Genomic DNA, 15,413 nt, shown 5'->3' with positions numbered 1-15,413 from the left:
TTAAAAATGGGAGACATGTAGGCATAAAAAATGCAACCAAAATCAAAACAAAAGCCGAGACATAAAGCCCTGACAAAACCCCAATTAGAGTAATGCGGGGCAAAGGTGCGCACCTAACTGTTGTCGTCTAATAACTCTTGAAATAAAAGCAAATAAAATTCCGTTTGCTTACCAAATTGTAACTATATATATTACCTCCGAAGCGTAGTACAAGCATTTCTCGAGTTGTGTTTGTAGTTGGACAAATACCTATTTTAATACAAAAAGACAAATGCGCACCTTCACCCCATAGTGGGGGCAAAGGTGCGCACTTATTGAATTGAACTTCTGAGATAATTTATACCAAAAATGAATGCTTTATCATCAGAAGCGGGAGAAGCATCATTACTAGAGAGTGTAGAAACCGTCCAGTAGGCAGGAGGGGGGTGTTCTGTGTTTTTTATGGGTGGAGAAGAGTGGGTGTTATAGTCGAACATACCACGTGGACAATTTTGGGAGGAAGGAGACTGACAATATAAGATATCCGAAAATGTCCAACATTTGAAACAGAATTCGTTTTTATTAACAAACTAGCTGACCCAGCGAACTTCGTCCCACTCACAATTGATATATTGATATACATCATTTCGAACACTCAAGTTCCCACAGAAATTATTTTTATGTACGTAATCTCTACTAGCGGTATATAATTTCTTTTTTAGCATATAAACCTGATGCAGACTAAGACGCATCAATCCTGATACTGACTGTTTAAATCTGTGGCTCCGTTCTTGAGTTAAATCGTGAGGAACGGAAACCAAATCATTTTTATTTATATAGATCAAGTTTATAAATACACCCCAGGTAACCAGTAAGCACTTAGAAATGGTCTTAAATCAGCACTGTATCCACATATAGAATACTGAATAAATGCTTATCAAGCGCTATAAACCAATATAGGGTGGATATAATGCTAAAAAGGGCGAAATAAAAGGCTCTTTTAATGCTTAAGTTACAGCTTTAAATAAGCATTACTAAAGCTTACTTATGGCTATCTGAAAACATCACTTGTTATGGCAGGCTTAAATAAGCATCATTCATGCTAAAATATGATTTCATAAAAACCTCAACCTTTCGTTTCTTTCGTTTTTTCTAAGAAAAAGCCATTGAAATAAATGGAATGAGAAATAATTATTATATTAAAATTACCTTATGAGATTCGAACCGGGGTACTTCTGCAACATGTGTGTTTCTCTGTTGTGCCTTTGCTATCTGGACCACTGTTATAGATGATATAGATGATATAGAAGAATGAGTTGAAAATAGTCATATTAAAACAACCGCTCAGGTACCTGCTCAAAAAGATCATGTATGAGCGAGTTTTGCTGGCCGGCTTGGAAGCATATTATTGGATTTTATAATTTTTTTTTTTCATCCTAATGCTTCTAAGCATTATATGTTAGCATTAAATGCGCATATAGGACTTTCATTAATGCTTATTTTCATTAATGTTTATGTGCATTAATAATGTTGATATAAGGCCTATAAGCATCAAAAAAGCAGATATAGTGCCATTTGGCATTAGATATGCTGAATTAGTGCTACAGTAGAGCTTAATGTTAATTCTTATGGTTACCTGGGACAGTTACCTTCACTTGATTTATTTGAAACTTATTGTTGAAAAATAAACAATATTGATTTGAAGTTCATTGTGAAAACATAAACATAAACGAAACATAACCGTTATTGAATAGAATGCATGGTGAAAATAAAAACATTTTTCATTTGAAATTCATTTTGAATTATTTTTAAGCAATTGTTTATTTTTACTCCTCATCTTGGATTTCGGTTCTGAAAATTCTGACGCTTTGCCTTGGAGCGCTGTTGTGGGGTTCGAAGAGACAGGCGGACATGAAGCTAGAAGCACAATCTCTTCCTGCAAGTTTTGTAACTTTGTTGAATTCGTGCTGGAGGTTATTGGCTTCCGAAAAATCGAAGTCATACCATAGAAAACTTTGTCCAGAGGCCTGCAGATCTTCGGACTGCTCACTCGTAAGTACTGGTCTGAACCACCCTAGGTGCTCGCTGACACATTCCAGCAGAAGTAGAAATTTCAATAAAAGAAGATTCAAATCATAAATCAATTTCTGATATGAGCCTCTTCCTCAGAATTGATTCAGAAATACCGAGGTCTGCCGCAATCCGACACTTCGAGTCTCCCTCCCATTTCTTTAAATCAGTTTTCTTCTTGTGGGTCCCGTTAAAAATTTTGCTGAAAACATTTTATAGATTTTTTTCAGAGCAAAACGCTAGTGCGAGCTTTTACCCCACAGCCAATGCGCACCTTTGCCCCACAAGCAATTTTTGAACTAATCGAATTTTTGAAAAAGGCCTTGAACTTTTTCACGAAAACGAATACGCACTATCATCTACTATCGAATGAAGGTTTTCTTGGAGGTGTACATTCGAACTTTCCAATTATTTTAGATAAGTAAATCGTCATCTCCAAAACTGAAAAAAATAGATCAAAACATCGCAAAAATCTTTTTACCTCATAACTTTTTGCCACTTTCATGAAATGTATCTTTTTTATATGTGTGAGCTGCTGGTGTAATAATGTATCAAACGACTACACTGTTGTCGAAATTTTTTGCTCGTTTGCTTCAAAATGGCCAATGTGCACCTTTGCCCCGCATTACTCTAATGGTTGTAATGTTCAAAAATAGAGACTTTGACGTCGATGACACGCCCCTTCTGAATTCGATGAAGAACGTCTCAAATCTATTTTGATGTAGAACGGCCGCCAAACCAGTCGTGAATTGGCAGAAGAAATTTAAAAAAATGAGATGCGAATGTACCATTGATTATAGATATAACTATTGTTCTTTGTTTAAATGAAAGCTACGCTACGAACTTATTCTCCAACCTAATTAAAATTGAACAAATGTTTGTCTACCTATTAAAAATATGCTTTCGTTTTCCCAAAAATCGTCACGAATTTTCCAGACAACCCTATATGAACCATCCTGATTTCTTCCTGACTTTTTTCCATTCTTCCTGATTTTTGAAAATTATGGTTGGCAACCCTAGTTACAGCTAAAAATCTGAAAATGTTATTGGGCCTAAATAAAAGTAAGCGAATAGGATAAAAAATGTTAGAGCTAATTTTCCTGCAATAATGAAACAAAACTTGTACGAGTTAAGCTTGACACTTTTCTACGAGTGTCGTCTTCAACCGTAAATCCGTAAATCCAACTTATTGACTAAACAACCGCACCTTGTACCATAGATCCGTCTCGAAATAAACATCAAAAATCTTGATGTGTAAAATTTATAATATGATGTAATATGTCCTCAATGATGATCTAATATAATTTGTTTTTGAAAGACATTCCACAGCATGTAATACGAATTTTCACAATACAACATTGATTCAAATTATACGTTTATGTTTTTCCGAATTTCTGGATCGATCTTTTGTACTCAAAAAAATCGCGAAAATCGACCTTTTCCTTTCGATTTGTTTCGATCTTAGAAAAACTTATTTAAAAATTTGTTGTTTAGTGGGGGCATAGTTACATAGAGTTTAATCTCACCAAAGACCACATAACAAATTCTACAAACTCAATGTTAACATTTGGATCGCTTCAATTAGTTTGCCGACAATATTAATCTGATTCTTCTACGATTTCCGTCCGTACAAATGCTGACAGCATCAGAACTAGCGCCAGTTACTGAGGGTACTGAGATATTGATGTAGATGTATTTTCTATAACTGGCGCTAAAACCAAGTGTTGGCTTCAACTGAATTCCAGACGTATGGCACGGTTGGCTTCAATGGTATCTTTGTCAGCTGGGTTCGGGGCAGATACCAGTTGTTAAATTACTAACAATGCTTTTCTCAATTAATTTAGTTAATTAAATGATTCTATAACGGCACAAGATGAATGCTCTCGGAAATGCTTTTTCCTGAACTACAAATTTTTGTGGGCTTAAGTTGAGGAACCAAACATAATGCTTTTGATGTTTGAATAGAAATATAAGATTGCTATTCCCTGTTAAAAAAAAGACAACATTCATAAAGAATAAGTAGATAAATCAAAAAATGAAAGCATTTGACATGTACATGTACATATGTTTATGGTTCTATAAATTGTAAATTGCACAGTAGTAGTAGCCATTTAGGCATTAGGTTTTCTGTTCCATTAGTAGCCATTTAGGCGTAAGGCTATTCTTTCTGTTCATCCGTTGTTCAGCAGACCGGACAGCGAAGACAGTTGATATTGATGATTGTTGGGTTATTAATAGAATAACAGCCCGATGTTCCTTGCAGAGCAGAGTAGTTGTATGGATGAATCAATCTTCGTTCCACCATGGATCGATCTCCATCGCGTGGACGTAGTTATTCTATAACAACACAAAGATGGTCAATTGAGGGTTCTGAGTTTTCAACTTACGATCGATCGCTCAGTAAGCGAACGCGTAACCAAGTGGCTACGAAGACCCCCATACGAATTTTGAAATATATCCAGAGAAAACCCAAAGCCGTTTAGAGAAGTTTGTATTGATACGACTTTAACAACCCATATATAAGAAAAATAAATTCAATAAATCTTTCTTTTCAATTATTTTTTTTGATACAGATTTTTTTGCTAAAATACAAATTTTGATACAAATTTTTCCGCTTAAAAATACAAATATACAATTTCTTTAGAAAGTTTTACAGAAAAAATGTGGCAACCCTGGTCTAATTAGAGGCAAACCACTGTACATCCCAATTCATATTCACCTCATTCTAAAAAAACATCGACGCCCACCCATCGTTTGTATGTGCCTTGAATTGTTTATTTACTGTTTCCATGGGTATCCTTATTTCCTTGTATCCTTGTTTCATTTTCTAACGGAATTTTTCCCAGCATTTCGCACCGATGTGAAAACGTTTGATTTTGTTATTAGTATCGTCACAGCTTGATGCAATGACAAACATTACTAAAAATGCTCGCATCACGGATCAAATAATGGATTACTACATGCGCTACGGCCAGAATCGAGACCTAGAGAAATTTCTTCGATTGCGCGCGAGCACAACACGCTCATCAAGTGATGGCAGTTTGCCAGCGTTCGACGAGTTGGATCGCCGGACAAAGCTGACCGAGAAATTAGGCAAATCAATGGAAAATTTGTCTACCCTTAGAAACGATGAACAGGAGCGTAGCAAATCGCAAGAACGACTAAACGCTTCCGGTGGTAGTGCCAAATCGGGTCACAGTGCCAAGGATAAGAGTTCCGAAAAAGAGCAAAAGGACGATAAACAACAACAGGCGATCCAATCGGGGATGGTGGTCAAGGAAACCAAATGTGAGAGAAAGTCTGGACGGAATTTTAACTTCAATTTGGAGTCAGTGATCGAGATAAAGCTACCATCACCACAGCCAATACTGCAAGCTCATGTTGGCTCGCCTACGCAAGGTTTCTCAGGTGAGTTCTATAAGTTCAGGGTTTATTTTCAAGCATCTATCAATATGTTCCAAATTACCCTCATATAGCCCCAGACCGTGGTCCCGTCATACATGAAATAAGCACAGCAGGCACACAAACTATCCCAGAAGCGCGCTCAGTCGAGCAGCAAACGGAAGAACCCATCAGACCGATTCTGAAGCCAACCACAGCGCCAGCTGCGCTGAATCCGGAAGAAACTATCAATACCACGAGGGACATTTCCCCCGTGAGTAGCATTACATCTAACCGACAGAAGCTGGAATGGGACTCTTTGGGAGACGTCGGGTACGATTCGAACGAGAAGTTCTATTTCTGCAATGCTGCAGATTTGAACGAAACGGAAAAGCGTTGTCTGCAGAAGTATTTTGCCAAAAAAGGGATGGATTTCCACGAAGAAATTGTGGTGGTCAAAAATGTACAACAAAAAACTCCAAAGAAACGAGATGAGCCATCGAAGCCATCGCAGATAGAAACCGGGGCGAAGCAAAAATGGCAATCAGTATTTAAAAAATACAAGGAAAAATACCCGGATCCATCGGACATATCGTTGAGTTTGATGAAGCCAGATGCTCAGAGTACTCCCAAACCGATGGCGATGCAGAATATTGTTCAAAGGCCAGTAAAGTCTACCCAAACCAGTCTGGTGAAGATTTTGTCCAAGTCGATCCAAGCGGTGCAGGTTGAAACGTCCGATAAACTGATTGGGACCGAAACGATCCAACCTTCACGCTCCATTTCGCCATGTACAAATAAAACAACCTCGGCAATGGAGGCCACCTCCAATTACGGCGAAGTAGCAGCAAGTTTCGAATTCTTTAGCTCCCCACCAAGTGCCAACGGAAGTGACCCACGTGTACATCAGTCTTCTGGCGAGTCTACAGTGAAAACTTCGCCGGAACTGACAACGACTTCCTCATCGGCAGTGTCTTCATTATCCTCGGGAAGGCAACAGTTGTCCGCGTCTCGAACTCGGGGCAAACGTGTGGGGTATTGCTTCGAGGAAGAGTTACGACTCGGCATGACACTGTGCAACACGATATGCGAATCGCGAAGTTTGCCCGGCCGCGTGAAGCAAAGTTTGGTCGATAAAATTTTCAGCAAAATGGTAAAGAATGATCCGAAAGGAAGGACGAAGGAGGAGTTGTTGAAGGATTGCGAACGGTGGAAACGGCGAGGCAATGGAAAGAGTGGTGTGAGCGGAGCAGGTGAAATGAATGCAGTTGGAAAGGATGAAGGCTCTATAACGATAGAAAGCAGTAAGCGATGTGAAACGGAACAACAAGTAGAGGGCATCATAAATGTCGATGAAACACCCTCCAGTTTGGGAAAAGAAGGTCAGTTTTGATTTTGTTATTCTAATTTGTGTTTGCTCATCTCCTGTGAAATGCCTCCAGCAATTAGTTGTGAGAGCATTACCTTTGTCGAACAGGACTTCGATTGTAGAAATTGAATTTAAAATTTTAAACCGAAAAAGGGAGAATACAGAGTTAAAATCTGGAATGTTTTTTTTTAAACTAGAACTAGGGACACCGCAACCATTTCAACGCGATTCTTGCCGGTTAAGATGAAATTTTCAACATGCAATTTTATTTAAATTTTCAATTATTTTCCAACGCTGAAAATACTCAAACCATTATGTATAGCGAATTCGTTTTTATTCAGTTTCAACCCCAGTGCCACACTAACTACTGTCAAAACGTGTTTTTATTCACTCAGTTTCAACTGATTCACTAGGTTCGCCGAAAATCAATAATTTTGCGAAACAGTGTGAAAAAAATGATCGTTTGCACACATTCCCCACCAAATAATAATTACCAAAATCTAATCGATTACTCACCAAATATAACATTTTCATCTGCCGTCGCAATGTAAAGTGGAAGACGTCACAAAACTCGAGCTAGTGCTCTGAAAGTTAACTTTTCATTTTTCAACTTTCCGCAATGGTTTTGTTTGGATTGGTGAAAACATCTTTATTTTTTCGACACTGATGCCAGACAACATCATTGAAACAGATATAAAAAACCACTCAATTAAATGTTATTCCTGGGTCATAGCATATCATGTCATGAAAATCAATAAAATAAAATTGTGTTGATGTCACTACAATTATTATTTTTACGTTTAATGGGTCTATAATGTAAGTTTTAGCGACTTGAACATTGGTTAAGAAAATTGTATTGCAGAGCTCGGAACACTGCCACGGCTGCCTATGCTTTCAAAAATAGTAAACGGAAAAGTATTACATTCAATCGAAATGCCTCGGCCAACGAAAAGAAGGGTTAAGGCTCTCCAACGTTAGTATATGAAAAAAATACGATCAACGAAGGAAAATATTGAGGAATTATCAATATCGAGTTACCGTGCGGAAGAACTTGTTGATAACAAAAGAGCCCCTATTCGCTTATGTTATAAATTTGCTCATGTTACACTATTACCCCATTTTCACACCTGGTTTTACCTATACTACTACAAAGTCTTGCTTCCTCCATCACCTTAAATACAACCTAATAGGGCTCTTGCTACACTCTAGAGGCGAATGAACTGAAAAGTTTTAAGCCTCTTTAATCCAACATCATCATCATCTTGCTACACACATGCAGAACATCTGTTGGGCAAACATCATTTGTTTACATTCGTAGCTTCTAGGCATCAGAAGCGGATTAATTATCAATCGACGTTCTTGTAGATGATTTAAATATAGGTGCGGTCTTTCTATTAGTGCGAAATATTCCAAAAAACTAACATGAACTTCGTGAAACATTTAGACAAGTTATTTACCGAACAAGAGCTTTTGTGTGACGCATATTGCTTAACTGACTAACACCTATTTCGCGATGTTCATTGAGCGACTTTCCCACTAGATTTGAATCGAAAAAATAACAGGAAAGGATTATCAGTATGTTCGGACCTAGATTCAAGACACAGAGGCTCGAGCTCACGTTCGAATGCTTCCTTGTATTTTCCATGTATTAGCCAATTGATGGATTTTCTTCGTATCCGATCAATTTTCTCATAACCTTATCTCACTTCTCCGCTGAGCATTCAGGTACCCGGAAATCATATCTGAGGGTCGGTTGATCTTTCTAGCTGAATATGTTCTCAATTTCAACATAATCATCTGCTTTTTTGGCGAAACTAATCGCCGATTAAGGATATCTGCACAGGAATATTCATTATAGTTTACTTCTTCACGAGACCAGCATTTCAGGGCAAAAAGCACAGAGTCTAAATGGGAGCACACTTCACCTAATTCGGCTATACAATCGCAATGTGCAATTTGCATTGTGCCCAGGGTTGCCACATATACAGAATATTCTGTATTTTACAGATTTTTCGCCAAATTTTAGATACAGAATCTGTATATACAGAATTACAGATTTTCAGCAAAAATACAGAATTTACAGATTTTTTGAAATTCATTTTTGAATATTGAATTTAGACAAAAATGTAAAATGCAAACATCTTCTTCTTCTTCTTCAATGGCACTAACGTTCCTAGAGGAACTTCGCCGTCTCAACGTAGTATTACTTGCGTCATTTTTATTAGTACTTAGTTGAGATTTCTATGCCAAATAACACGCCTTGAATGCATTCTGAGTGGCAAGCTCTAGAATACGCGTGATACGCGTGCAAGTCGGAGGAATTTTCTTTGACATACGATGGAACCATGGAAAAACTCCCGAGTAGAAGAAACAAACGTGTCCTGTCTTCAGATGATGAACGAGTAATTATGGGAACTTTGCAAAAGAACCCTATAACAATCATTTCTAAATTGACTACCGAAGTGGCCAGCATCGTTGGAAGACCTGTCAGCGCAGATACTGTCCGGAGAGCAGCATACAGGAACAATCTGAGAGGTCGTATGGGCCGTGAAAATATTTTCATCTCAAAGATGAATATGAAAAAAACGACTATAGTTTGCTAATGCATGTGTGAACAGACCTAAGGAGTTCTGGGACAAGGTCTTTTATACGGATAAGCCGAAAACCAATCTCTTTGAATCGGATGGAAGATAGATGGTGTGGAGAAAACCAATATCGGTGCTCCAGGTTCAGCATTTGGTTCCCACAGTAAAACACGGCTGCGGTAGTCAGATGATGTATGGTACATTGGTGGCTTCTGGTTCTGGAACCATGGAGTTTATCGATTCGGCGATGAACAAAATGGCTTAATTGATCTTCCTGAAACGTAACCTGCAGTCTCCCGTTCTGAAATTGGGTCTCCCTCGTGATTACTACTTTCAACAGAATAATGACCCGAAGCAAACTGACCTCATCGTGCGGAGATACCGGCTCTATAAAGTCCCAATCAACTCGAAACACCTCCGCAATCACCGGACTTCAACGCTATTGAGTATCTATGGTGGCAAATAAAGAACCATCTGAAGAATAAAAATCCAGGGGACAAAGCGGAACTCAAAAAGGACGATTACGGAAATCTGGGAGGCACTTCCGTCGACAGTGTTCAGAAATCTCGACACGTAGCTTGTAGAAAGTGCTAGACGCCAAAGCGGGACCATACCAGATATTAGGGGATTGATTTTTGTTATCTGTTAACATTTCTGAACTGATTTTAATTTTCTTTTTAAGAAAAACTTAAACTGTACACTCAATTTTGCCACGTCTTAGATGGAGATTTTATGTTTGTATATGAAATATGAAGTAGAAATATGACAATTCTTTTCTCTTATCACTACATGAGAGTAAAATGGACCAATGTTACGATGATTATAAGTCGAATTAATTAATTATTTACTTTTTAACCCCGAAAAACTCAAAAAAAAAAAAACAAAGCCGCATTAGGTGTATACTTAATTTTGCGATAGACTGTAGATGCATATGTAATGTAAACCAGTGAAAGAATGCGGTCTCTTTGACATACCGCTATTCGACTCATCGCTATCCATCGTACATTATTATCCAAGCTTCGTTTTTCGCTAGTTACAAGGCTGTTTTCAAAGCAATTTTAAGGCTATTGAAACAAGTTTTTATATCAATAAATAACAATCATATAACTCTTGGATATTTTATCTTTCGAATGAAGTGATTATTATACACCTCCGTTCAGCCGGCAAAGAGGTATTAACGTTCAAAACCTTACATTTCAATTATAACATTCTCGTTTTCGAACCTTTAAAGTTCAGTACCGCAACCTGCTTTGAGAGTAAATGTGAGTGTACTATTCCCGATATAATTGAAACAGACCTGAACTACAAAATCCAAATGATGTAACTTGAAAGGAATCAGTGTTAATTCTTCCAAAACAGACATAATTTCAAATGTTTATCTGAAAACCTATACTTTTGCAAAATCCATTTCGGAGCATTTACCACCAACTTTTATCCTATTACATTTTTGTTATTCTAGTTTTCTCACCGACAGATGCCATCTCTCAAAGGCTGGAAGTGCTAAGCATCAGAAGCAACGAGGGGCGCAATTCGAATGGCGATGCGAAATCAACAACGCATCGAAAGCAATCAACGTCAACCTCGTCTCAACAAACCATATCATCTCGAAACGGTTCATTACACACTGACGCTCAACATTCAAAACGAACATCGTCTTCCTCCCAGGAAAGATCGGCAACTTCTTCGATCCATGAGAGTGACAAGCGAATACAGAAAGCTATGAACGATTATCTGAAGCCGATGACCCACTCCGAGGTCGACTACGCGAATCAGCAGGAATTGAAGCGAAGCTTGGAGCAAGCGAAGAAACACCGAAAAATGGTAACCGAGAGAGAAACGGCCAGCGCTCCAACCACAACCACATCCACCGTCAACGATCGAATCATTCAGCTCATCCGAAAGGAGAAGAACTCCCAACTGTTGAAGATTGATAAAAAGATCGAACATTTGAAGTCGATGAAACTTTTGCTGTTGGAGGAACAAAAAACTATCAGCGAAACCGAGCGAGACACTCGTACAACGTATCCCATGGATCAGAAAAGTAAGAAGTCGCAGCATTTCTCAGAGGAAAAGGAAAACTACTACGAAAATGCCAATCGGAAAGTGAAAAGTGCAGAAAGCGTTCGTGTGTATGCTTCAGTCCACGGAGACACAGCAAGTGGGAAATCGAGAACTGACACAGACTGTTCCGATGCAACAGAATCTGCCTGGAATTCGCACTATCATATGAAAAAAATGATCCAGAATCGTTCGAAGCTGGAAACTCCCACCTCCGATGAAAGCATAGCCACTTTTATCAATAACCGGAAAATGAAATTCATTGAAGATTATGAACGCAACAGGAAACGAATGTTTGAGGACCAAAATCACATCTACACGAGACCCTACAGTGGGAGGCAAAGCAAGCAGAATCACTATTCGCGACTGGATGAGAAGTATAGCGTGCGAAGAATTGAAAAACCAAATCAACATGACATGTTCATATCATCCGATTCCATATCACTCCCAGCGGCCAATACCTTGACCAATACTACCACTCACCACTACGACATTAAATCTTCTAAGTCTAGCTCTGAAATTCCGTCGAACGCCAAACCTGCTGCCACACAAACCACCGAATCAATCCTAAGGACCAGACCAATTTTCGAAACGAAACCTAAATGTCAATCCAGTTCAGTGCAAGCCGCCCCTCCCGTAGCCGTAGGATGCCAATGTCCGTGCAACTGTTACTGCCGTCGTCGAAATCCTGAACCTATAAAACATACCGAAATTGTTAACAGAACGCAGCAAAGGCAGGATAAGCAGCAGCAAACGAAACCAAACTCCATTGCTTACGTGATAACGTTCCAAGGAGACACACACAAAAAGAACCGAGAATCTCAAAGTTCATCCGAGAAGGAGCAAGTGTACCGTGCAGGTTCTACCGATACCAGTGCATCCGATAGCAGAGATGGTCAACGGCAGGTCATGGGAAAGAAGGCGGCCGATGACCAGTTCGATTTACTCCCGCTGGAGGAACAGTTCAGGCGAAGCCGACCGAATACGCTTTCGAGGCTGAAGGAGCGCCAGAAATGTGTAAACGAACTGCATCGTTTACGTTCGGAGAGAAACAAGCAACGGAAGAAACTGTTGCTGCTGACCTCGGATGAATCTCTAAGGCGGGGCAGTGCGAAACAGAGTCTTCCCCCTCCTCCACTTGGTATGGCTTATGACTTTTATAATCGCACCTAATTTGATCTAATGAAACACTCCATTTTCCAGCTCAAAAGCGTATCTTCTCTTCGAGAGCAATTCGAGAGAACACACGTCGACAGGTTAGAAAGTTCCCGGAGGTTCTGCGCAAAAAAGAAATAGAGAAGATCAATAATCTCAAACGGAAAAATCTCATCTTACGAGATAAATTTAATCGGGTGAGTCAAGTCGAGCAAATTCTTCGCTAATCACCTATCTTACGCATAGCTTCATATTACAGAATTTACAACGCAAAGTTCTACGCGGCCATGTGGATCTTTCAAATAGTGTTCGGCTTATACAAGAGTGAAATGTGGGAACTTAATCCGTTTCAAGCGTATTTTATCGATTTGTACATGTTTTTAATTGACGAAATATAGTTCATTATAGTTCTAATCCCAGCTTTGCGTGGCTTCCTAGAACATGTGTAGAGGGAGTGCAGGTAAAACAGAAAGTGGGGGTATGATGGACATGTGGTAGATTCGAATAGTTACATTTTAAAGTTCGGTCGAAGAAAGGGGAAGCAGTGTAACCATGCCAATATGATACCTATAATTCGACATCTTTGTAAACATCCTTTGTTTCTACAACACGATAATTTTTTACGATTGTTTGCAACCAATTACAGGTCACAATCGTCTCTAATGCGACACTTAGTGTCGAATCACAGCGATTAAATAACGTGATGAGCAAATTTTCATTAAAATTTTAACATTTTAGAACTGGCTTCGTGCCATCTAATCTGATAGCCAAGGCGCCTAGAAGTATATCCCAAGACGGGTCTATGGTACTAGCAAGGCGCCTAGAAGTATATACTAAGGTGGGCCAACTTGCTAAAACCACTCTTCAGCCATCTTGGAAGTCTACTGTGTTTTGTTTGTAAACAAAACACAATACGCTATTGCCGAAGCTCGCTCGTGATCAGTCTGTCTCTTTCACGCTACAAGCAAATAATTCCCCTTCTACTTTCTTCCGTGCTGTTTTCATATACCGCTCCCCTAACCAACTTAGTGACGAAATGGCCTCACCTAGTACCATAGACCCGTCTTGGGATATACTTCTAGGCGCCTTGGCTATCAGATTAGATGGCACGAAGCCAGTTCTAAAATGTTAAAATTTTAATGAAAATTTGCTCATCGACTGATCAGGAACGAGCTTCGGCACTAGCGTATTGTGTTTTGTTTACAAACAAAACACAGTAGACTTCCAAGATGGCTGAAGAGTGGTTTTCAGGGGTTAGACATCAATTGAATATAGGCTACCCAAAATCAAAATCAATATGGCGTCATTCGTTTATTAACATATCATTTACGAGGATTGAAATCGAAAAATGCGCTGCTTTATTCTAACTGCATGAGCGATTTTCATATTTCAGTTTCACATGGAGGTGTTCACATTTAACATGGAGTTTAAAGTTAGCCACTATTCGACTATATAACCGGACCGAGTTGTAAACAACAGTAATTGATTGAACCAAAATGTCAGTGAACCGCAGCAATATTGGGTACTAGGTAGTGCGGACTGAATCAAAACGGCTGTCAAAAAAGATCCAATTGAAATGTCAAAAGAGATCCAACGATCAGGAGTGTTATTTTTCTTATGATAATCAACACTATAAAAGAGGTATTGTTGTCAAGGGCAAAAATAATTAGAATTATAAAATGAACGAGCTACATTTTTCCGTCAATTGTTTAATTAACCATTGCATCTCTGAAAGAGCATCTCAACCTTTCACTGAGCAACGCATTTTTAATCTCCCCTCCCTTTGACATAACGTTTTTTCCGAACGAAATAAAAACAAACGAAGTCAGAGTCACGTAAATGTTTACTCCTGCGATTTGAAAATATTCGATAAAAAGTGGAAGGAAGAGATGCCAGATGATTTTTGAAAAAAGTCTGTAAAAACATGTGAATGTCTGTTAAAAATGTGGAAAAGTCTGTAAAAGTGTACAGATCTATAGAAATGTTTTTTAACGTTAATTTTCACATATTCATTAATACTTTGTACATCGCGATGCACGTAAGATTGTATTTTGTATATATATACAGCCATTCCATGCCAAACCAATATAGTGATTCTCAGATCTTCGTCAAAAGTTGTAATTTTGTTCTTTATCGCAAAACATTAAACTCGTATTTTTTTATTTTTTCATTAGGGTGCCCATTTCCATTTTAGGGTGATCCAAAAAATTATTTTTTTCCACTTTTTCAAAAATGACTTTTTTCAAAAATTTATAACTTTCGAACCACTTAACCGATTTAGATGATCGACATATCAAATTCAAGCCAATGAGCTTTAATTGAGAAATATTGAAATTGCAGGTAATATGGATCCTATTTTCGCAATTATTGATTGTAGTCGTTTTTCAATGTATTCATGGCTTTGGACTAGGGGGCGCATTTTTTTCTATATTTTTAATTGAAAGCTGAGAATTTTTACATAAAATATCTCGATATCAAAGATGCTTTTTTTTCGTTTTTGAAATATGATTTTTCAGAACTAATCGATGGTTCGAAAACAATTTTTCCTCATTTTTCCCACTACAAAAAGTCATAACTTTTGAACTATTGGACCGATTCCTATCATCGACATATCAAATTGAAGCTTACGAGTTATTTTTCTATGGAAAAATTTTACTTTTGCGAAAAAATTGAATTTTTCATTTTTGTAATTATTGATTCAGTTAGTTTTTCATAGTTTTCTCGGTTAAAGATAGGAGCGCTATAATTTTTTATATTTTTCATGGAAAGCTGAGGATTATTTACCTAGCATATCTCGATATCAGAGATGCTATAAT

General features: G+C 38.2%; 1 protein-coding gene across 2 annotated transcripts; it reads left to right on the top strand.

The window, feature by feature from the left end:
- The first annotated feature begins 4,838 nt into the window (after nt 1–4,838).
- LOC129762506 (centrosome-associated protein Alms1a-like) lies at nt 4,839–13,029 on the top strand. 2 transcript variants are annotated; one of them, XM_055760812.1, is made up of 5 exons: nt 4,839–5,457; nt 5,526–6,812; nt 10,859–12,583; nt 12,646–12,794; nt 12,857–13,029. In XM_055760812.1, exons 1-5 carry the CDS (start codon nt 4,956–4,958, stop codon nt 12,923–12,925), a joined length of 3,732 nt encoding a protein of 1,243 aa, XP_055616787.1. In that variant the 5' UTR covers nt 4,839–4,955; the 3' UTR covers nt 12,926–13,029. The 2 variants fall into 2 exon arrangements, with proteins under 2 accessions (XP_055616787.1, XP_055616786.1); XM_055760811.1 differs by having other exon boundaries at nt 10,844–12,583; nt 12,857–13,027.
- Nucleotides 13,030–15,413: the final 2,384 nt, after the last annotated feature.

This window comes from Toxorhynchites rutilus, chromosome 1 (assembly GCF_029784135.1).
Source record: "Toxorhynchites rutilus septentrionalis strain SRP chromosome 1, ASM2978413v1, whole genome shotgun sequence".
Lineage (NCBI taxonomy): Eukaryota > Metazoa > Arthropoda > Insecta > Diptera > Culicidae > Toxorhynchites > Toxorhynchites rutilus.
Note: the sequence above shows the minus strand (reverse complement) of the source record. Positions and strands in the feature narration are given on the sequence as shown.